Source organism: Taudactylus pleione, unplaced genomic scaffold (assembly GCF_031769625.1).
Source record: "Taudactylus pleione unplaced genomic scaffold, aTauple2 ptg000016l, whole genome shotgun sequence".
In the NCBI taxonomy this organism is placed as follows: Eukaryota; Metazoa; Chordata; class Amphibia; order Anura; family Myobatrachidae; genus Taudactylus; species Taudactylus pleione.
The window spans coordinates 14,447,680-14,472,780 of NW_028284418.1; the positions used below are offsets into that span (position 1 = coordinate 14,447,680).

At 46.7% G+C, this 25,101-nt stretch overlaps 1 protein-coding gene across 2 annotated transcripts in view; it reads left to right on the forward strand.

Moving 5' to 3' along the window:
- Window positions 1-25,101, forward strand: part of LRRC45 (leucine rich repeat containing 45) — a 52,046-nt gene that overhangs the window by 24,066 nt on the left and 2,879 nt on the right. For both annotated transcript variants that reach the window (XM_088473325.1, XM_088473326.1), the window contains exons 10-16: window positions 9,141-9,276; window positions 11,140-11,217; window positions 11,746-11,857; window positions 12,397-12,467; window positions 12,546-12,638; window positions 21,622-21,714; window positions 24,082-24,255. In XM_088473325.1, the coding sequence (XP_088329451.1) occupies window positions 9,141-9,276; window positions 11,140-11,217; window positions 11,746-11,857; window positions 12,397-12,467; window positions 12,546-12,638; window positions 21,622-21,714; window positions 24,082-24,255 (757 nt within the window). The remainder of the gene's footprint in view (window positions 1-9,140; window positions 9,277-11,139; window positions 11,218-11,745; window positions 11,858-12,396; window positions 12,468-12,545; window positions 12,639-21,621; window positions 21,715-24,081; window positions 24,256-25,101) is intronic.

Sequence of the window (25,101 nt, forward strand, 5' to 3'; positions counted from 1 at the left end):
CCCTTTAGTAGAGTAGTAATCATCTGTGCCCCCTTTAGTTATTAAATATAATCGCTACGATCACATGTTCTGCGCACCCTCTGCTGGGCATCTGTACGAATAGGCACCTGATGGAGATATTCAATTGCTTCCTGCCCATTAGTATGTAATGTAAAAACAAGCACCGGGTTTAGCCACGCAAACCGTTTAAACTCCTCTAAAAAAGTGGTTAGGACGCCCAAAGCACTGTTAGGACGTCTAAAACAACAGACTTTGCACATGTTTCTTCTCGCACCTCAGGAGGCTGTGAGAAGAAATGTATTTCCCCCCCCCCCCCACAGCTTTAGGTGTACGAACTGAGGAACAATTGAATTGCTCCGTAGGATGCCCAATCCCATAGCCCAGCGGGGCGTCCAAAACAATTGAATCACCCCCAATGTGCCTGATTCAGCTGCACACCAACTGCACACAATGATGATCATGTAGTTGCTACTGTGCATGTTCAAAATATTCCGAAATCCCCTATGGTGCATTCGTTACCCTTAGTGTATGCACAAATGCACTGTTGCACACAGTACCACTGGTATCAGAAATGACGAGGCAAAACCGTGGGTGTGACTGGGCAATGACTGGGACGTGGCCTGAAGTGAGCGCAATAAATATTAATCTCATGGGCATGTTATGTCGCAGTCATGTCAGTGAAAGCGGCTGCATTCTGAGATGCCTAGCCGCTTCCAGAGGCCATGTTCATACAGAGAAACTGCACCTGCCATAAAACTGTGCATGCCCCCCCAATACACCACTAAGCCACACTCACACATATTATCACCAGCAGCACACACTGAGCTGCAGAGAAAAATGTAATCCACACAGATACTGGGTACCAGATGGGCGGGTGCACGCTGAGCACATTAAGATGCCAACGTTCACCTGCCCAATGAGTGTGTGTATGTGACTGACATACCAACTGATCATACGCAACAAGTTTTATCACTTGTTGCGTATGATAAAACTCGTTGATAAATAGGCCCCTCACACAGCCCCGTGGAGGAGGTACTGAGACTGACAGAGACAAATTAGAGACGGAAGGGGAAGAAGATTGAGGAGCAGGCAGGACAGAGAGGGATATGAGAGTGACTGGGGAAGCCGCATGGCATAGAAGGGGAAGATACAGGGCCATCTCTTCCATTGGGCTAGTTGGGCAGTTGCCCAAGGGCCCAAAGCTTGTAGGGGCCCATCAACCCGCCCACCTGCAGCCGCGGCCAGTTGGTAAATTTGTGATATTTTTATAAGCTGGCCGCTGTTGAACTGTATACTGATCTAACCCCCCCATCCCACCCCCCCCCCTTCCCCCTCAATCCCAGTTTCACTTCATCAGCCGACTTCAGACAGAGGACCTCATTCAGAGCCGGACGCTCGTTCAGAAAAAGGGGCCGGATATTTAAATTGAGCGCTCGCTCTTTGCGGTCTGTGGACGCCTCTATGTCTGAGCGAGCGTCCAAAACATGCACTCGCTATTTTGTAAAGATGCCCCTTGGCTGTTTGCATCATACGTCATCTCCGCTATTTATTAGATTAATCGAGTACATCGAAAGGCGTCTGAACTGCTCGCAGTGCTTGTGGTAGGGTTTACGTCCCGCAATCACTGCGAGCAGTTCAGGCTAAAATACAACCAAGTGATGTGGTCGATGACGCTGCTTTGTTAATTATGCACACCCATTAAACGCCCGTTTTGACCGTTTGGCACGCCTGCGTTCGGATCTCCACTCCCCGTTTTCAAGCACCTTCACGTTACCACCCACAAACGCCTCATCCTGTCACTCACATTAGCAGGCACTCACTGTTTTACGAGCGCACGATTTCTGACCGCAATGACTGGTTGGCGCATGCGCATTATGACCCATACGCATGCGCAGATGTGTGAACATCGCTCGGAGCGAACGAGCGGCCGCTTACGAGCGGCTCTGAATCAGGCCCAGAGTCTCTCTGCATGTGTGAGAGGTCTGATGGGCATGCAGGAGGGCTTTATTTTACTGACCATGTACATTTTTTCCCGTGAATGGGTGGGTAGGGGCCCCAGTGCATTGCTTTGCCCAGGACCCACACTGCTGTTAAGACAACCCTGGGAAGATAACTAGAGAAAAAAAGGTCAGGCATGTCAGATAGAAGAGAAATACACAGAGGGGAAAGAGAGAGCTGAGTAAGAGGGGGGGAAAAACTCAGGCAAAGCCGCAGACAACTGCTAGTATTTAAAAAAAAAAATATATATATATATATATATATATATAATCCTATTCTGCACATATTTTTTGTAAAACATTCAATTCAAAATATGGCAATATATAAAACCGCCCTCATATATACACGTTGTGTTATATAGCTGCCTTAACCCCTCAATCTACACTTCAGAAGCACCAAAAAACATACAATGAGCCAATTGCATTAAACATGCCAGAGCTAAGTTAAACAATGGGACAAAACTTCAGTGAAATGTTACTAGTAAGGATACTGCCTTTGAACCTCTATATACCCCTGCCTATACCTTCTGATATCCTTCCTATAAACCTCTAAGGATGACGCTAATTTGCGTACACAGTCATACAGTAAATAAAGACTCCAGACCTAGAACCTGTGGTTCCAAAGCACAAAGTATTATTCAAGTAAAAGTACAGCAGTTACACGCTATGATCCTCATATAATCTTAGCGCAAAGAGATTATACAGACCCAAGTACAATTATACATATGCAGCGCTCCCTGGTCCAGATGTTAGGCATCAGCAAGAAACCCCTCATCAATCAGCATTCAGCACAAAGACTAGGAACCCAGGGTCAGAGCACATATATTTATACCCCCAGAAATAAACAACACAATAGAGAAGTTTGTTGCTAATACCATTGGTCCTAAAGGAGAGGGCATATGTTACAAGGCATTTAACAGGTTAATTCAAATAGACACAACCCAGCCGCTAACAACTGGGGGTCTCTGGTTTCCTGCCTCATGCAACATCCTAACAGTTGTTCATATAATGTACATTTTGTTGCTTGAAGTCTCTGCAGTCCATAAGTTGAGAATGCATGATGAGATCTCCACACCGATGGTACCGAAATACTGTTGAAAGAGTACGCATCAGTACAATACCAATCATGGCTTACTTATCATGTATAAAATCTTAGTTACCAAATAATCTTTATTTCACAGAATGAACAAACTTAAATCTTATACTTTAAAGCTTATTAAACCTTTTATGTGAATATGTAATGTGTAAGTATGCGAGGTGTGATGTAAAGACGCTAGTTAACTTGGGGCAGATGCGTGCGCATGAAGCTAATAAACAGCGTTTTCATACAGGATCTTATGCATTCGCTAATATGCGATTAGTTAACAGCGCAATTGTGCGTATTAATGTGTGTATGAGAAATGGTGCACTTAAATCTCACTTAAACTAAGTGAACACCTAGCAGTGTGGAATGCTGAGCCTTATAGTTCCATGACCTGCTCATGCCCCAGCAGCCACCACCCTTTTCAGGCTCCAAAATACTGGTCTTTGTTCTCCCAGGGCCTGTGTGGATGCAAATTAGCACAGCTACAAGACCCAAACCTCAGATAACACTCTTGGCTTTGAAGGTATTTTATTGTAGGAAGCCTACTAATGTAAGGTGCTACAAACGACCCTCTTGCTGTATTCGAGCAGGGCCACCTGGAGTGAGAGCAGACGTTATGTCCATGAAGCTTGTCTACACAGGCTAGTTGTCACGTGGCCATTTGCTCTGTTTAGCTAATGCAATCCAATTTTGACATACTGTACAGCCATTTCTGAAATATATCCTTTAGGGGAATTATAATAATACACACTTTATCCAGAGCACCCAAACTACGTAAAGTCATGAAATGGGCTTTTGATGAATCGCCGTGACTTATGGTGATGGTCACAGATGCAATCGCATGATGCTAATAGTAATATCGCCACATGTACTAAAGTGTGAGTTTATCTAAAATGGCGCTTAGGCGGACATTCGCAAAATGGCGTTTTGCGATCTCATTTCCAAGATGGCGTCTTGCGGCCAGTCGCTAGATGGTGTCGCTGCGATTCAATTCTAAACTGATCTTGTCTCAGCCAATAATCCAGCTTCGACACTGTGGTCAGAATCTATGCAGGATAATCACTGCGGAATATCCCCGTAACATGGCAGTTTTGTACATAACTTACAGTGAACTGAGGAGATATTGCAGTTGTTGCACCACAGAGCATCAGTCATATAAAAGCAGTAGAAGCACCTACTGCCCAATGTCAGCTCCACTTGTAGCCTACAGTAAGAGGGTACTCATGATGGGCATTCATTTGATGGATTAATTGCAAGGTACAATAGGATAATGAATATAAAAAAAATTAAAATATTTGAAATGAACCAATAAAAAAAATCAGTCACAAGTGATTATGACCATTCTCCTTGCATCCTGCAAGCCTATTGGACGCACTTGGGCATTATACAGTAGCACTATAACCCTTTTGACATGGACCGTACAGAGTTTGGTGTGTTAAAACAAACCAGCCATATATGGTTCACTGGGGATGGGTACGGAATACCGGTGCTCAGGATCCTGGCAGTCAGAATCCTAACGCCGGCATCCTGACAAGGTTAGGATACCAACACCTCTCGGTAGGTATGCTAACCCTTCCCCTCTCCCTACCATAACCCTCCCTTCCTGGTGCCTAAACCTATCCCTCCCCCCGCCTAGTGCCTAAACCAAACCCCCCCCCCCTAGTGCCTAACGGTAACCGTCCTCCTCTCCCTACTCCTAACCCTCCGTTCCTGGTGCCTAAACCTATACCTCCCCCCGCCTAGTGCCTAAACCTAACCCCCCCCCCCCCCCAGTGCCTAACGGTAACCCTCCCCCAAGCCCCGCTACTTAACTTCTTGATTCTGGCGATCAAGATGCTGGCGCTGGGATTCTGGCGGGTGTCGGGGTTCTGGCATCGGCATTCAGACCTCATCCCGGTTCACTGGCCCCCTGCAGTGCACCAGTAGCAGGCACTATTACAATATTTTATTATACATTGCCATCTTTATTAAAATAATAATCCCCAATATTTTGTAGTATAGTGATCCCAACCCCTTCCCCTCACCATCTTGAGCCCCTCCACTATTTAACCTTAGGTGACGGGTCTTCTCTTGCTCAGTTCCTTCTGCTCTCGGCTCGCCCCTTCCTGGCTTCTTCTCTGTTTCTCCCAGCAGGTGCTGCCCTGTAGTGTCTCTCCTGTCTCACTCAGAATCGTATGCTGACTAGTATGAGCCCACACTACGGTGTCCGCACATGATGTTAGGAGGGGATCTAGCCACTACCCTTTTGATACCAGTTTACAACATAGCATCTCAACATGATTATTGTAATATGTATAGCATACCTCCCAAAATTCTTGCTGTTGTTATCGGGACATAGGCGGAATTAGCAGATGTGGGAAAAACCGTACCCACAAGTCACACCCCCTGTTTTTATCATGCAGAAGGCATGGCGAGTGCACTGGAGCTACTAGCTAAGGCCCCAGTCCCTCTCGCCATTGTATAGACGTCACATGCATCTGAACGCCATCTATTCACTGCTTGCTCCGTGGGACGACGGGGTAGTGCCTGTAAAGCAGAACAGTTGGGAGGTATGTGATTAGGCTACAGCAGGGATGGGGAACCTCAGGCCCGGGGGCCGTGTAAGGCCCCCGGAATCATTGGTTAGGCCCTCAGAGCTTTATTCTCCTAGCCTCATCTACAATGGCACCCTGCAGCCAGAATCTATGCAGCAATCCCGCCTGGAGCATCCTTAGGTCACACCGCTGCCCTTGCAGCTGCTCCGGGCATTTCTGTAATCACCAGCGATTGTGGCCCCGCCCCCGTGTGACATCACAGCAGACGGCCCCGCGAATAATATTTTATAAATCAAAATGGCCCTCAGCTGAAAAAAGGTTCCCCACCCCTGGGCTACAGTAACAAGAGAGGGAGAGATAAAGGAGGGATAGATACAACAGGGGAGGAGATGGGGGTGGAGAGGTGATATAAAAGTGATCGCATTGTACAAGGGTTTGGGGTTAATAGTTATAATATTGTCTTTCACTCCCCATGGTTAGCCTGGGTTTACTTTTTTTTTTTTTTCAGATATAGCTCCACTGTGATATTTTCCTTCATATGCTGACACTGGGGACAGATTTCACCCCCCCCCCCCCCCCTCACTGTTTTTAGCAATATTTTCGACTAGCTGGGTTACCCTGCATTGCTCGGATTGAAGAATGGACCTTAAAGTACATCAGCAACATTCAATTTTTACATTGTCATTGCCTATAACCCCATTCCAATGATCATGAAAGGGACCCCACTGTTTGCTAACATGGTGTGGTGTACTAAAGGAGGAAAGCTTTGACAAGGAACACCAGAAGTCATTCAAATCTGGATAACAATGTAATTTAAGAGTAAATGACAGTGAAGGCAGGTGTATTCTCTGACTGTTTGGAATGGAGTATATCAGAAGCAGAGTGACACGATAGAAGTCAGTACAACTTCCCAAATCAGTGCGGTTACCGAGCAGAAATCTCTGCAGGCCAACATTGGAGACCATGGCATATGAAACTGTGCTTGGAGGAAATGAGTAACTGTCAGTGCAGGTGCAGTGTGACAGTTGATCCTCTGACTCGCTGCTCTTCTGCTGGAGCTCTGCCTGTCCCCCACTGGTACATATTAGTCTGGGCCTTCAGATCAGTGCAGTTTTAGGCACTGGAAGACATCCTGACCAAACTTGCTTAATCCAAAATTTCATATTGGTGACTCCACGGCCTACTTGCTGGGCACTATGTATACCTCCATGACCCTAACAAACTTCAAACATAGCCAGAAACCTAATCCTGGTCATACTACACCACCATGCCAAGTTTGGTGGAGCTAGGTCCAAAACTCTGGCTGTGCATAAAGGATATACAGACAAATAGACACACAGTTTCTCGCTTATTATATAGATTGTGTAACTTTTATAATTCCATTAAAATCTGCTGACTGTCCTGCTTCCATGCTAGAGGCGTATTATCTACCATCTACTGACTCTTGCTCTCACATGATGCCCCTCCCACAGAGACCCATAAACTTACTATGGAATGATACAGGTGAGTTTCTTGGGACTTACACTTGGAAACAGATAGGAACTAACCTGGTAACATCCGCATCTTCACATAATTACACAATGTCCCACAATGGCGCAAATAACAGTCCTCCTCGAGATAATTTTTTGACCACTTCTGTGTGCAGATTCACTTCTCAATTAGTCCCCTTTTGCTTTTTTCCTTGTTTTTCAGTGCAACTTTGGTATATCCTAGAGTTTTACTCTCCCAAGGTCTGCATATTTATCTCCAAAGATAAGTAGAGAAAGACAAGAAAATAGTGTAGCATTGCCGGGAACATATTGAAGATTTATTTATACATCACACTCGCATAAAACATTGATAAAAAGCATATCACCACTTTTGTGGTCATAGGGGTCCCTCCAAACTTAGACTCACATGGTCACCCTGGATACTCCTGGAAGTTGGTTTCACCATAACTCCAAGTCCACAAACAGGCAGGTTTGTAAGGAACAGTCCCCAAAACACAGAATGTAGCCACCAGATGCTTAACGCGTTTCAGATATAATCCTTCATCAGATGAAGGATTATATCTGAAATGCATTAAGCATCTCTGGTTTTGTAAACTTTATTGAATGTTCTGCTCTAACCCACAGTCGATTCACTGCTGTGCTTATGAATTGTTTACATTACTATTTTGCTTATTAGACATGTTGATCCCTCCCGTACCTCTCTACTACCCTTCTTACCTTCTATCTACAGACCCCAGCATGCCCGGTCTTGCTCAATTTTAAGGGCTGCCAAGGCATGCAGAAATTTGGAGAACTACAAGCGCTAGTATGCCCTGGCAGACAGTGCCGCTGGCACCTGTAGTTCGCCTGTAAAGGAAATCTACTATAATAACAAAAATAGACAGGATTCGCACACAGATTTAAACAGCAAAAACCCACCCAAACTCTTCATTTTCCCATTTATTTACTTAAAATTCTCAGGATTGGTCATCATCAGTCCATGTAGAAATCCTAGGGTACCCGGGGAAGAAAAAAAAAAAGCTGCAACATCTCCTACGGGAGTGCAGCGTGATTGAGAGGTCACACGCGGACATGCTCATAGGAATGAATGGGGATGCAGTGATTGGTAGAGCACAGCACCTCCTATGCTCTGACCAATCAGAGAGGCCGCCATTCTATCCTATGAGAGATTACTCTACTATAAAAGCATACTTTTATTCATTTTTCTGTGTAAAATTCTAACCTTATAAAAAAATTTTGATAACCTGACCTGGGTCTGTGATACCCGTAAGATGAAAAATCCGCCGTATCCAGAAAAATAACATTAATTGAACAATAGTGCAATACATGGCTACTATATTTTCTAAACAAAAAATTACAACTAAAAAAATACAATCAGAACAAATCATTGCCCGATGTTCCATGCAAATCGGCCTGTGACATTGGTATGATTTCTTTCATGCTTTTTTTCGATGGACACATTCCACATCTCCTGGGTTTTGGTAGACATATATTGGTATATACAACTGCTGGTGCATTTTTTTGCAGAATGTCCTTTGATAACATCTTATCCAAGCAAGGTAAAGTTTCCACTTGAATGTTCATTATTGGAAAATTAGAAATGGCCAGGTGCGTCAGACCCATGGTTAGCTTTCTAGGGTTAAGGGTGGTGTCACACTGGCAATCTAAGCAATAGAAACTGCAATCGCTCTCTGCCATCACATTTAAAGTGAAGCTGGAATGCTCATCTCCTTTCCTACTGCAGTGTTTTGTCTATGTAAGTATTCCCATGTGACAGGTGATTAGCTTTCCCTATTCAATCAAATGTGGGAACATGGAACAATTTCAGTGCTTTGAACTAGTGCTTACTTGCTGGATGTAGCGCACCACCAATAGTAGCACTACCTAAAGCAAGTCTGCCACCTGGAGGATATAATCAGTACTACACTTTATCTGCAAATGTCTGTGCAATAGATCTGTAATTGATCCCTGCAATTATTCATCTGTATGACTCTATGACCATCTTTATTATTTAACATCAGTTATCTCTCTGCAGATTACACATGACTGATGCCGCCTTCGCTTTATCACAACAAAAAGTGCAAGACCTGGGGGTGATCCTGACTCAAACAAAGCGGGATAGCTCCAGCATGAGGGAACTACATCTTAAAGAGCTGCGGAAGGAGAAAGAGGTAAGGACAGATGTGAGGCGAAGCTGTGTATTGAACAGGTAAATTAGTGTGTAATGGGAGTGGTGTATATTGAACAGGTAGAGGTGTATAGAAAAGATAGAGCTGTGTGTAAGGGGAGAGGTGTAGTGAACAGGTAGAGCAGTGTGTAAGAGGAAAGGTGTAGGGAAAAGGTAGAGGTGTATAGAAGAAATAGAGCTATGTGTAATGGAAGAGGTGTATAGAAGGGATAGATGTATGGTGAATAGGTAGAGCTGTGTAAGGAGAGAGATGTAGTGAATAGGTAGAGCTGTGTGTAAGGGGAGAGATATAGTGAATAGGTAGAGCAGTGTGTAAGAGGATAGGTGTAGAGAAAAGGTAGAGGTGTATAGAAGAAATAGAGCTATGTGTAAGGGGAGAGGTGTATAGAAAGGATAGATGTATGGTGAATAGGTAGAGCTATGTAAGGAGAGAGATATAGTGAATAGGTAGAGCAGTGTGTAAGAGGATAGGTGTAGGGAAAAGGTAGAGGTGTATAGAAGAAATAGAGCTGTGTGTAAGGAGAGAGGTGTATAGAGGTCTAGTGAACTAGAGCTGTGCGTAAGGGCAGAAGTGTAGTGAACAGGTAGAGCAGTGTGTAAGAGAATAGGTGGGAAAAGGTAGAGCAGTGTGTAAGATGATAGGTGTAGGGAAAAGGTAGAGGTGTATAGAAGAAATAGAGCTATGTGTAAGGGGAGAGATTTATAGAAGGGATAGATGTATGGTGAATAGGTAGAGCTGTGTAAGGAGAGAGATGTAATGAATAGGTAGAGCTGTGTGTAAGGGGAGAGATGTAGTGAATAGGTAGAGCTGTGTGTAAGGGGAGAGATGTAGTGAATAGGTAAAGCTGTGTGTAAGGGGAGAGGTGTAGTGAATAGTTAGAGCAGTGTGTAAGATGATAGGTGTAGGGAAAAGGTAGAGGTGTATAGAAGAAATAGAGCTATGAGTAAGGGGAGAGATTTATAGAAGGGATAGATGTATGGTGAATAGGTAGAGCTGTGTAAGGATAGAGATGTAATGAATAGGTAGAGCTGTGTGTAAGGGGAGAGATGTAGTGAATAGGTAGAGCTGTGTAAGGAGAGAGATGTATAGAAGAAATAGAGGTGTGTAAGGGGAGAGGTGTAGTGAATAGTAAGAGCAGTGTGTAAGAGGATATGTGTACTGAAGAAATAGAGCTGTGTGTAAGAGGAAAGGTGTATAGAAGGGATAGAGGGCCTGATTCAGAGCCGGACGCTCTGAACGAGCGCCCGCTCTGAATCAGGGCGTTTTTTTTCGGTGCGTCCTCCTGGACGCTGGCATAGCTGTGGGTTACCACCCACAGCTTATGCGAGCGTCCATGATGATGGTCGTGATGGTCAAGACCATCGCGACCATCGGGCTTGCGACGAGATCCTGCGGTAGGGTCTCGGTGACCGCAAGCCCTGATCACTCCCAATGACATCACTAGTGATGTCAGTGGGGCCGGACCCAGACGGTAGGCGTTCCCATGGGAACGCCTCAGTCTGGCAGCCACGCCCCCGGCACGCCCACCAAAGGGGGCGTGCTGTCACTCACCATCGACAGCACGCCCCCTTTGGTGCGAGACCCGGAGCGACAGCTTGGCTGTCGCTATGCGGGTCTCGCGCATGCGCACGACGGAGCTCCCTCCGTCATGCGCACTAGGGCACCATCAGGCCCAGAGGTGTAAGTGAACAGGTAGAGCTGTGTGTAAGAGACATGTAGTGAACAGGTAGAGCTATGTGTAAGTGGATATTTTAATGAATTTGGGTCAACAAGAAATATAGGTATCACTTGCAGATGTAACAGTCTATAATAATATGTAATATTTATATATTGTTGTGATTCTAGGAATCTGCAATTCGTGAGGCAAAACTTAGACAGGAATTGGCAGTTGCAAATGAGAAAACTCTCCTTAACCGCAGTAAGGTATTACTATGCCAGCACTTAAGTACAATACATAATATATATGAAGGCTAATTACAACAGACTTCTATGTATGTCATACATGAGTAGGGCATGTCCTTCTAATTTCCATTTGTTTATTGTACTGATCTTCAGATATATCCTCCTCACACTTCTCCACACTCTCCTCTGTGTCTTTCCTTCCTCTCTGCAATGTTATGTTACAGAATTTGATGCATAACCTGTTTATAGAGAAGAGGCCACATGTAAATGGTTGTTTCAATTGTGACAGCTGCAGGAATGTTTATGGAGGGGAGTGTAACAGAAATGAATGGGGTGGTAATAAAATGCAGCGACGCAGTATATCTGATGCAGAGAATAATGTCTGATATGTCACTGTTGTAATGAGCAGCTGTTTCCAATACCCATGCGATAAGATGCGTTAATAAAAAAGAAAAATCATGTCAAATAGTGTTGACTGAGATTATTTAATGTACAGCTGGGACTACTTGTTATTCTTTACCTATTCTAACCCTCTTTATTTCCCATTAGGTGGATGAGCTAGAGAGAAAGTGCAAGATGCAGCAGGATCAGCTGTTTGAGCTGAAGCAGGAACTGACCAACACAAGTGCAGAGCTCAAGCTGCGAGCAATGCAGGCAGAAGGTGAGCACTGGTTGTGCTGGTTGCTTGATGAGGCATCACTAGTTGAGATGTTGCTCACTTTGGGCCAATTCATAGTTGCACAGAAGTCTGTCATAATTACACTTTCATTGCGTGCACTGAATGAAGTGCGGATAGTTGTCCCTATGCCAAGTTGTACACATCTATGCAACTGGACTGCCGGTATCTATGTAGGCTTGATGTCATAGTCCTCATCATTCTCACTGCATACCTGCACTAGTCCTATCCACGGTGCGCTGGATGCAGCTGAAATTAGGTGAATATCTGTGTATGCACTACTCTGCATACCCCGCAATTTGGTCTACACATCCTTGAATGCCTTCGCTAAACAGCCTACATGCAAACTTCCCGTTGCCACCCAGCTAAGCTCCTTGAGCAGCAAGTGAAGATGCGTCTAAGTTGTGTATAACTGAATTGCTCATAGATGCATGAGCTCAGCTATGGAGCATGGGCAGTGCTAAAAATCACAAGATCTGTCTGCAAAATGGGCCATTTTTATCTTCATTGTATCTTCTATACAGAGCGCTTGGAAGCAGAGAAACGGAGATTCCGGCAGCTGCAGGATGATGCCAATGTGCTGCGCCAAAAGGAGGTAAGTAGCTAAACTGATTCCACCTCTGTATTGCTAGCACATGATCCCAAAGGCTGACCTCAACTTGTGTGATCACAGGTGGATCACATGACACGTCACATGGAAGACAATGAGAGGGTGGCACAGGAAAGAATGCAACGTCTTGAATCTACGAAGTTAGCGCTTGAGGAGGTGGGAATGAGGCCTTTGCCATGGTCTGGAATATTTATTCATTCAGCAGTTATCTAATCTGATTTGTGATTAAATGTGCATACATTGGGAATGGCCTTGGGATGGTCAAATTGTTCAGCAATATGGCAATTTTTCTGATCACTTATCACATACACGTGTTTGTATATAATATGATGGGGTTTTATTTTTTTATACTACAGCCATGGCCAAAAGTTTTGAGAATGACACAAGTATTGTTTTTTACAAAGTTTGCGACTTCAGTGTTTTTAGACCTTCGTCAGATGTTACTATGTTATACTGAAGTAAAATTACAAGCATTTCATAAGTGTCAAAGGCTTTTATTGACAATTACATTAAGTTTATGCAAAGAGTCAATATTTGCAGTGTTGACCCTTCTTTTTCAAGACCTCTGCAATTCGCCCTGGCATGCTGTCAATCAAATTCTGGGCCACATACTGACTGACTGGCCGCCCATTCTTGCCTAATCAATGCATAGAGTTTGTCAGAATTTGTGGGTTTTTGTTTGTCCATCTGCCTGTTGAGGATTGACCACAAGTTCTCAATGGGATTAAGTCCAAACAGATAAAGAAAGAGCTGTCTTTTTAGATGCACAGTTAATATTAAAATGTAACTTTTATTAGTATTTTAAAATATACATATTTTTACAGTCTGTGAAATATTAAAAGAAAAAAGAATGTGATCAAAGAATTAGAAATAGTGCATTAAAATAATTATTATGGCTAATACAAGTCTGTATATCTATTTTCCATGAAAAATTATATATATATATATATATATATATATATATATATATATATATATATATAATGGTTTATATTGTTATTTATATATGTATATGTCAATTATTAATTAAATCCACTTATTTCTTCCTATCAGAGTTGTTATTTATTCCACAGTCAGATTGTATCAGTGTGTAATCAAAATTACATAGACAGTTGGTAAACCTTGGATTTCTAGTTATACTGGATTTTACACACTGATACAATCTGACTGTGGAATAAATAACAACTCTGATAGGAAGAAATAACAAGAGATATGGTAAGAACTTACCTTTGTTATCTCTGTTTCTACGAAGTCCATAGGGTCCACAGGGTTGACCTTGGGGTTATAGCTGGAACAGGATCCATGGGCACCACACAGTTAAGCTTTTAGCTCCCAGGATGCACTTGGGTCCTCCTCTATACCCCGCCCCCGAGCCACAGGCACCCCAGTTGGTAAGCAGCCTAGGCCGGAGGAGAATATGGAACAGAGAGAAGGAAGACTGGAACACACAAGAAACCATACTCACAGCAATAGGAGACGGAAAACCGGTGACCAGCCACACAGCCCATTTGAAGCCAGGTGCGTCAGGGCGGGCGCCCTGTGGACCCTATGGACTTCGTAGAAACAGAGATAACAAAGGTAAGTTCTTACCATATCTCTTGTTTTCTACTTCAGGGTCCATAGGGGGTCCACAGGGTTGACCTTGGGGATGTCCCAAAGCAGTACAACTAAGGGCGGGGACGCTCCTGTGCTGAAAGGAGTACCCGGCGCCCAAAGGATGCATCCTGAGAGGCAAAGGTGTCAAACGCATAGAACCTCAAAAACGTTTGAATTGAAGACCAAGTGGCCGCCCTACACAGCTGAACAGCAGAAGCGCCACGTCTAGCAGCCCAAGAGGGACCCACAGAACGAGTGGAATGAGCCTTAACAGAGGCTGGCACAGGTAAGCCCTCCTGTGCATAAGCCTCACAAATAACGGAACGAAGCCAACGGGCTAACGTTTGTTTGTTGGCAGGCCAACCCCTCTTGTGAAAACCAAAGAGGATAAACAAGGAATCAGACTTCCTAACCGAAGCCGTCCGGTCTACATAAATTCTAAGCGCCCGGACCACATCTAAGGAAGTCTCACCAGCTGAAAGATCAGGGGACTGAAAAGCTGGCACAACAAGTTCCTGATTAATATGGAACTTCGAGACCACTTTGGGCAAAAACTCAGGACGAGTGCGGAGCACCGCTCTGTCCTGGTGAAAAATTAGGAAAGGAGGGCGACAGGAAAGCGCCCCCAATTCAGACACCCTCCTGGCCGAAGCAATTGCCAGGAGAAAAACCGTCTTAAATGTCAGCCACTTGAGCTCCACCGCCTCAAGAGGCTCAAACGGAGGACCCTGCAGGACCCGTAGCACCACCGCCAAGTCCCAAGGAGCCACCGGAGGCACAAAGGGAGGCTGGATCCTGATAACACCTTGGAAAAAGGTGTGAACGTCTGGTAGTATTGCAATCCGCCGTTGAAACCACACGGACAAGGCGGACACATGAACCTTCAGAGATGCAAGGCGTAAGCCGAGATCCAATCCTGACTGAAGAAATTCCAAGATCCTAGAAACTCGGAACACCTGAGGATCATAAAGTCTGGACTCACACCACTGAAAGTAAGTGTGCCACACTCTGTGATAAATCCGTGCTGAAGCAGGCTTGCGTGCCCTGAGCATCGTACCAATAACCGAACTGGAGAAGCCCCGAGACCTCAAGACGGCTGTCTCAAGAGCCACGCCGTCAAAGACAGCCGACCCAGATCCGGGTAAAGGCAGGGCCCCTGAGACAACAGGTCCCGACGTTGAGGAAGAAGGTACGGAACGTCGATGGAGAGGCTCCTCAGATCGGAGTACCAAGGACGTCTGGGCCAGGCCGGAGCTACCAGCACGAGCATGCCGCCGTCCTGCTTGAATTTCCGCAGAACCCGAGGAAGCAGGGATATCGGAGGAAACAGATACGCCAGGTGAAACGTCCATGTCAGCGACAGCGCGTCCACCAGACTTGCACCTGCGTCTCTTGTCCTTGACCCGTAAACGGGCAACTTGTGATTGTGACGGGAGGCCATCAAGTCCAGCTCCGGCAGTCCCCACCTGTCCACGAGTAGCTGAAACACCTCTGGGTGAAGCGACCATTCCCCGGGATGCACGTCGTGACGGCTGAGGAAGTCCGCCTCCCAATTGAGGACTCCGGGGATGAAGACCGCCGAGATCACTGGAATGTGACCCTCCGCCCAAGACAGGATACGAGACACCTCCGACATCGCTGCCTGACTGCGAGTTCCGCCTTGGTGATTGATATACGCCACCGTGGTGGCGTTGTCGGACTGCACCTGTACCGCCCTTCCGTGAAGAGCGGGGCCGGACGACTGCAGGGCCTTGTATACTGCCCGCAGTTCCAGGATGTTGATGGGGAGAAGTGCTTCTTCCGCTGACCAACGACCCTGAAGCGACAAAGAGCCGGTCACTGCCCCCCAACCCCGGAGACTGGCATCCGTCGTGAGCAGGACCCAGTCCGGGACCCAAAATGGGCGCCCCTCGACCAGATGAGCTGTCTGAAGCCACCAAGCCAAAGATAGCCGAACGTCCGGAGACAACACCAGCACCTGAGAGCGGATCCGGTGAGGTAACCCGTTCCATTCTGATAGAATCAGCCCCTGCAGGGGCCGGGAATGGAACTGGGCAAATTCCACCATGTCGAATGTCGACACCATGGACCCCAGAACTCTCATAGCCGAATGGACCGACAGGCGGCAACGGCTCAGGCAACTGCGTATCCGCAGCTGTAGTGAGGCGACCTTCTCCGGAGTCAGGAAGATCCTTTGCTGACGCGAATCCAGCAGGGCTCCCAAATGAACCATCCGCTGTGATGGAATCAGGGAGGACTTTTTCCAATTTATCAACCACCCGTGTGCTTGCAGGCAAGCGATCGTCAGGTGGAGATGTTGAAGCAGTACCTCCGGGGAGCTCGCCAGCAACAGGAGGTCGTCCAGGTACGGCAGCAGCCGTACATTCTGGTTCCGAAGATGTGCGGCCATGACCGCCATAATCTTCGTGAACACCCTCGGTGCCGTGGAGAGACCAAAGGGTAGCGCCCGGAACTGATAGTGGTGTTGAAGGATAGCGAACCTCAGATACCGCTGGTGTGAAGATGCTATCGGAACATGGAGGTAGGCGTCCTGGATGTCCAGGGACACCATGTAATCCCCCGGTTCCATCGCCAGAATGATGGAACGTAACGTTTCCATCCTGAACTTGGGAACTCTGAGGAATTTGTTCAGAGACTTCAAGTTGAGGATAGGGCGATGAGAACCACTGGGTTTCTGCACCAGAAACAGAGACGAATAATACCCCGTCCCTCGTTGTGATAGAGGAACGGGAACAATGACCCCTGCTTTCAGCAAGGACTCTATAGCCTCCTGAACCTGTAACGCCTTGGTCTTGTCCTGAGAAGGACTTGTGCAGAAAAACTGGTGGGGTGGTCTGTGCCGAAAAGACAGGGCGTACCCCTGGGAGACCACTTCTCGAACCCAGGCATCCGTGGTGGTATTGTGCCAGCACTGGGCAAATAGAAGAAGTCGGCCTCCCACTCTGAGGTCCCCCAGAGGGAGGCCCGTCCCATCAGGCCGCAGGTTTATCTTCCTGCTTGGAAGAAGGGCGCCGAGCACTCCAGGCTTGCTTCTTGGGTTTAGAGGCCGTCTTACTCGCAGACTGTCTCGGGAAGGACTGACCTTTCGCCTTACCCTGAACCCGAAAGGAACGAAAAGCCGAACTCCGAACCTTAGCAGGCAGTGCCGCCGAAGGGAGGAAGGCCGACTTGGATTTAGCCAGGGTGTCCACTATTTTGTCCAAGTCCGGACCAAATAGTAATTCCCCATTGAAAGGTAAGGCCTCCAGACCTTTCTTTGAATCAGAGTCCGCTCTCCAGGACCGCAACCATAAGGATCGGCGGGCAGACACCGCTGCAGCCGATACCCGCGAGGTCAGCAGACTAGCATCTAAAGAAGCTTCTCCAATGTAAGAAGCGGCGTCCCTCATTTGTCCCAACAACGCCCGCTGGACATCCGGAGCGTCGTCCGGGAAGGTATCTTCCAATGCATTGGCCCACCCCTCAATGGCCTTGGCCACCCAGGAAATGGCCATGGACGGTCGGGCCACCGCCCCGGAGAGGGAGTAAATAGACTTTAAGCAAGTCTCAACTTTCCTGTCCGTGGGATCCTTCAGCGAGGATATCGACGGTAATGGTAAGGTGGCGCCCCGAGTTAAACGGGTGACATGGGAATCCACCGCCGGTGGAGTTTCCCATTTTTTACAATGTGCCTCAGGGAAGGGGTAATTAGAAGCCAACCGCTTCTGAGGAAGGAATCTCTTACTGGGCGCCTGCCAAGCTACCGCCATATGATCCGTCAACTGATCAGACAGGGGAAACACCGCAGAAGCCACCTTAGTTTTTTTGAAACTAGGAAACTTCGACCTAGGAACCGGTGCCTCATCCTCTATAAGAAGAATAGCTCGCACCGCCCTAACTAGTGCTCGCACATTAATGGACGACTTGGTATCCATTTCCTGGACCGAGGCGTCCGAGTCAGTGTCATCAGGGACCTCCCCATCATCTGAGGAACCCTCTGAGTCCGATACCTGAGCAGCCCGTGCCATGAGTGGGCGTTTAGAAATCCTAGAAGGCATGTCAGTCTGCAACATTGACTGAAAAGCCGAGGAAGCGGCCGCCAAATTTTGCACGGAGTTGGAGAGCACATCCACCCATGGTGGAGGCGTCGCCATAGGGGCCTGAAAAGGTACCACAGGCTGCTGCGGCACAGGGGAAGCCTGTATATACATAGGCAACCCCCCAAAGGGACCAACTGATTGAGACCCAGGAGGACTCCGCAATAACTGCGGGACACCCGGGGAATGGGGGATGGTCGGCTGGGGCACCGCCCTAGTAGGGAGAGCAGTCGGGACCGACAGACGGTCCGCAATAGACACCAGCACTTGAGAAAACATCGCCCACGGTGGTTCCTGCGCCAGAGAAGGTCTGGATGGGCCAGGAGCCACCTGGCATCGACTACACAGGCCATCCTGTGACAAATCCTCCCTATCTACTCCTGCAGAACAGCGTCCGCAGGAGGCCAACACCGGAGCCACTGAGCGCTCAACCTCCTCGTCTGACATGACAGAATATATTATATATCTGGCACCAGGGTAGAAGTAAAACGCACTCACCGGTGTGCTGAACAACAGCCCACAATATGGCACTGAGTAGCACACAACTGTATGTGACGGACCTCACAAATACGTGATCTATATAAGTGAGGTCAGTAGAAACGCCCCTCCCCCACACACCTGCAGGGCTTGTAGGAGAAGTAAAGGGATAGGTATAAGCTGACAGTAAGCGGAAAATAAGCACAGACAGGCAGCACTAGCAAAAAGTCACATACCATGCAGGAAGATATACTCACTGCACCTTTACACTACAATCAACCTGCCCAGATTCAGTGTCTGGGAGGGCTATAGTGCTGTGTATGCTGTCCTTAATCAGGGGAGAGGTACACAGGGGGACCGGTCCGCGTGCTCCCTGAGATCTGCGCTGCCACTGGGAAAATGGCCGCTGGAGACCTCAGAGGAGGAGTGGCCGAGGAATCTGCAGCTCAGCGACGCCAGACTGCGTGCTGAAAGGCGCGCTGAGCTGAGGGGAGGAGCCGCTGACAGGGAAGGCTTCCTCCCCTGGCTGGCCATAACCCCAGGGATGCTGGCTTCCCGCTTGCCCCTTTATCCCTGGTGGTCTAGTGGTCCCACGGGTTATGGGGGGGGGCCCGCCGCCACTGCCAGCAGCCTCCGGTCTGTCCCCCGGACCGGAGGCTAAAGGACTGCATTTAAGGCATTCCGCGCGCCGCCGCTAGCCAGCGACGCGCGGCTTACCTGAATCCCCGGCGACTCCGGCAGCAGTCCTGGGAGGTAGACAGAGTCCGGCTAGTACGGACTCTGCCCTCCCGCCGCGATCCCCAGATCAGTACTGGCGTCGCGGCGCCAGTCGGGGATCAGAGCGGCAGCGTGGGCGTCTGTACAGACAGCCCTTCGCTGCCGTCTGTAGTAAAAATAGATTAAAAATAAATAAAATTTAACTTAAAATAAAAGCTTTTGGGGGCTGCTCCTGCAGCCCCCCTGCGCGGTGACCGACTCCGGCCGGGCACCAGCTTACACTGGGGTGCCTGTGGCTCGGGGGCGGGGTATAGAGGAGGACCCAAGTGCATCCTGGGAGCTAAAAGCTTAACTGTGTGGTGCCCATGGATCCTGTTCCAGCTATAACCCCAAGGTCAACCCTGTGGACCCCCTATGGACCCTGAAGTAGAAAAGTGGATTTAATTAATAATTGACATATACATATATAAATAACAATATAAACCACTATTGTCTATATATATATATATATATATATATATATATATATATATATATATATATATATATATATATATATAATTTTTCATGGAAAATAGATATACAGACTTGTATTAGCCATAATAATTATTTTAATGCACTATTTCTAATTCTTTGATCACATTCTTTTTTCTTTTTATATTTCACAGACTGTAAAAATATGTATATTTTAAAATACTAATAAAAGTTACATACTGTGCATCTAAAAAGACAACTCTTTCTTTATCTGTTTGGACTTTGCTATAACTGTTGTCAATGATAGCACCCCCTACTAAGAATAAATGAGAATAGTCTATATGTAACACTAGGGGTTCATAGGAATAATTTCTATCTACGATTGACCTGTGCGGAATATATTTCCTCTATCCTTCAATGGGATTAAGGTCTGGGGAATTTCCTGGCCATGGACCCAAAATTTAGATGTTTTGTTCCCTGAGCCACTTAGTTATCACTTTTGCCTTATGGCAAGGTGCTCCATCATGATGGAAAAGGCATTGTTCGTCACCAAACTGTTCTTGGATGGTTGGGAGAAGTTGCTCTTGGAGGATGTTTTGCTACCATTCTTTATTCATGACTGTGGGCCTGATTCAGACCCGGACGCTATTTGCGGACGGTTGTTCCAAAAAAGGGGCCGGCTATTTAAATTGAGCACTCGCTCTTTGCGGTTTGTTGATGCCTCGATGTCTGAGCGAGCGAATGAAAAATGCGCTCGCTATTTTGTAAAGACGCCCCTTTGCCGTTCGCATCACAAGTCATCTCCGGTATTTATTAGATTAATCGGGAACATCGAAAGGCATCTGAACTGCTCGCAGTGCTTGTGGTAGCTTTTTCTTACAGCTATCACTGCGAGCAGTTCAGGCTAAAAGACAACCAAGTGACGTGGTCGATGACGCTCCTTTACTAATTATGCACTCCCATTAAACGCCCTTTTGACCGTTTGGCACGCCTGCGTTCGGATCTCCACTCCCCCGTTTTCAAGCACCTTCCCCTGTTACCACCCACAAATGGTACATTCTGTCAATCAAATTAGCAGCCCCTCGCTGTTTTGCGAGTGCACGATTTCCGACCGCAATAACTATTTTGCGCATGCGCACTACGACCCATACGCATGCGCAGTTGTGCGAACATCGCTAAGAGCGAACGAGCGGCTCTGAATCAGGCCCTGTGTCCTTAGGCAAAATTGTGAGTGAGCCCACTCCCTTGGCTGAGAAGCAACCCCACACATGAATGGTCTCAGGATACTTTACTGTTGGCATGACACAGGTCTGATGGTAGCACTCACCTATCCTTCTCCAGACGAGCGTTTTTCCAGATGCCCCAAACAATCGGAAAGGGGATTCATCAGAGAAAATAACTTTACCCCAGTCCTCAGCAGTCCAATCCCTGATTTTTTTCCTGGAGAAGTGCCCTTCTTGACACCAGGCCATCCTCCAAAAGTCCCCCCCGCCCCCCCCCCCCCATCCCCTGTCCCTCCCCCTAGCAAGTTATGCCACTGCTCAGCGATCATATTTGGAAAATGTAGCATTGTGCCATGACTGACCCAGCAGTTTTGTCTATTTTAGGAGTATGGCAGATGTGAAAATTACATTTACATTTTTTATGCTTTTGTTGTTTTATGTGCTGTATTCTAACAGTAGGGCACTCTGAAATGTATAGCCGTTATGGGCCCTGTTTATTATAAAACCTACCTAGGTCAGTTGCTCCCCATTGACCGTATTGATCTGTCACTGCAGGAACTGAACAGGATGAAGTTAACAATAGCCAATGAGCGAGCTTTGGCAGAAGAACAGATACAGAAAGCACGTACTATGGCTCAGCAGGAAGAGGTGAGGTTATCTCTTACCTGACAGAAACTGTGCATTCAGCAGCTTAAATAATGGAATAAACAGCTTCAGTAAAAATCTGTTTGGAAAATATGAGATTAACTACTTTATTTTAGACATAACTGAAATGTTGTGCCAGTGCATCAGTGGGTGTGTACCCCTCTGTGAACAACGCCATTCAGACCTATCTGATTGGCCCTGCAGCACAACCGATGCCGCTATATCTATATAGCCGGCCGGCAGCCCAATAAGTCATTGACGTCACCAGTGGGTGGTCATATTAAATTAGCTCTGCTGGCAGATATATCACCTGAACGATTGGTAAGTGTATATGCACTTACCAATATTTAAATTTGGTGAGTCGGCCAAACTGCCGACTCGTTGACCAAGTGTGTACCCAGCATTAGTTCACTTATAGTGCACTAGGTTCTTAGGATTAGTGTTTAGGCTTGGCTAAGTCCCAAAGTTCGTGGCGCACTATATGGGACCTATATAAGGATATTTGTGTCAAGCACAGGTGTGAAATAAATTTCTTAAAAATAAAACGTAATTTCGGGTATAGGCAAAGTTGTACAAATTGCAAGATATCTGCATCTGTAGCATAGCTTTATGTCAGACACACCTTAGATTCACTTACACCCAATGCTCTGCCTCCGTAGTGAAATATGCTATCCTGTTAGAACAAAGTAATATATTATAAAACACCACTTGAATACAGCAGGTAGAATTCTCCTCAGGTACGAAATTAGTGAAGAAAGCAACTAATGCTGTGCACTTAGCAATGAGCCAATCCTCAGAATCTATTGCGGGTTAGTAACAGGGGTATATGCATCTCTATGTGGTTGTTGGTGAGCAGCAATGTATTTCTTTATCATGTGAGGATCCAGGAGGCATATTTTCAAGTGTTACCACTTATGGCAGAGGTTTGCAAGCTCCGCCATTGCAGTCCAGGTTCTAAGGATATCCATGCTTTAGTCCAGATGGTTAAATCGCATTGACTGAGGTACAAATTAAGTCACCTGTGCTCAAACATGGATCTCCTTAAAACATGACCTGTAATGATGGAGTTTGGGAACTTATGCCTTTATGGTCTAACCTGGGCAATTGCGCAAACTGTATCAACCCTACATCCTAACCCAGTGTTTCCCAAACCTGCTCTTCATGGCCCACAAGTGGGTAAATCAAACTGACTGAGGATATATTAAGACACCTGTGCTTATGCATAGATATCCTTAGTACCTGGACTGTGAGTGGGTGATGAAGAGCGATTTTGGGAAACGGGAAACAGTCGGGAACCCGGTGGACGCAATGCCGACCGCCGGCTTCCCAACTGCTAAATCCCGGCAAGGGTTAAATGACAGGTGTCGAAATCTCGACGCCTGTCACTTTACCTACGCCGGGAGTCCGACGCCCGGCATTCCGATCGAAGGGATGCCGGGCGCGGACAGCCGCGGTGGGGGGGTTAGGATTAGGGAGGTTAGGGTCAGGCTAGGTGAAGGGGGGGTTAGGGTTAGGCACCCCGGGGGGGGGGTTAGGGTTAGGCACCCACACCTGGGGGTTTCGGCGGCGGGAAAGGGGGGGTTAAGTTTTTAGGCACTTAGAGGGGGAATTAGGGTTAGGCACTTGGGGGGGGGGGGGAGGTTAGGTTAAGGCACCCCTAAGGACTAAGGAGGGTTAGGGGGTAGAATAGGTTAGCTTATACTTACCTTACGACGTTCGGGATTTCCACCTGTGTCGGGCTGCCGCTGCCGGGATTTGCGGCCGGCGGTAAATTATACGGAACCCTGGGAAACACTGTCCTTATCTGAAGCTGCAGATTCTCTCAAGTTTTAAGGGATGGATTTAATAGGGCAATAGACATACATGCAAAACAAACCTTATCTTGCATGTCTTACCATTGCCTTTTTAAATCCAGCCCTCCATAAATGCCAAGAATCTGCGGTTTTAAGTAAATACACCCCTTGGCCTCTTTCAGCTCCCACATGTCTTAGTGGGATGTAGTTGAGATCCTGGCGCTCAGCATCCCGACACCAGAATCCCGACAGGGGTGAGAATCCCGGCGCCTGCAATCCTGGCGGGTAAGTATGAGGGTAAGGGTAAGGTTTAGGGATAGGCACTAGAGGGAGGGTTAGGCTGCGAGGACGGAGGGTTAGGCTGCAGGGAGGGAGGGTTAGGGGTTAGTATAGGGGTACTTACCTTTTGGGCGTCGGGAGTCAGGCGGTCGGGATGCCACTGTTAGCATCCTGACCGCCGGGATTCCATACCCAACCCGTCTTGGCATTATAGGAGCCAGCAATGTGACGTCATGACCACTTCCCTTTGTGCAGATGAAATATAATTCTTGTTTTATTCTCTTTATTTTCTGAGCAGCAGCAGCATGCAACTGTCCTGCAGGACAAGATACGGACACTCACCCATTCCAGGGATCAGTCCCAGACTCAAGTCCTGCAGCAGAAACAACTGATGGGGGAACTGCAGGCGCAGAACAACCAACTCTCCCTTGAAATAGAGGGCCTGAAAAGACGCATTGATGGGTTTCAACAGGTACAGACATTCCAGAAACAGTCGCAATATCTTGTAGATTTGTTATAGAACCGACTTCATTTCTGCCAGAACACAGTGGAGTGGCATTCTTGCGCTTATTTCCTTCAGCAGGAGGTCACTAGCTGAATATTATTGCAGTCTACTATAGACAAAGAATGATAAATATGTATAGTTACTCTAAATCCAGCTAACAGTGATAACCTACAGTATATACGGTACTCCCTGCATTCTCTTACTGCTAGGAGTCAGTGCCTGTGTTGCGCAAGATCACAGACTCCATGGTTAGTCACTATAGAACTACAGGAGGTTTGAAACCTAAGAAATTGGGAAATGAATTGCGTGGTAGTGGAAAAGATCTACACAAGGTTAAGAGAGAATAGAAAAATTATTTACCAACGAGGGTGGAAAATCAATTATATGTTGGACAGAAGTAGATTATCTAGAGGATTGAATAGATTGGTTTTGTATCTTTGTCCTGACTGCAGGGACAGTTTGGAGGTATGTCTCTGTTGTGTTTCTCTCAATGCATTACAAAGGGAGAGTGGTGGTTTGGAGGCGGACTAGCAATTGTTAAGCGCTAGCCACACCCTCTATGAAATAACCATGCCCCCTCCATGGACTGGCCATGCTTCCTCTGGCAGTGCACACTATTTGCCCATGGAATATATAGGAGATCAATTTTTATATATAATATTTAAAACATTGAAACGCTAATTATAAGTATCATAGCTGTGTGCATATAATATGAGAAATCTGACCACACATCTTTGGAAAACTATGTCATTAGTAGGAAAGGCATTTTCCTATTTATTGTGACCCAAGAAATACATATCAGTGTTACCATTT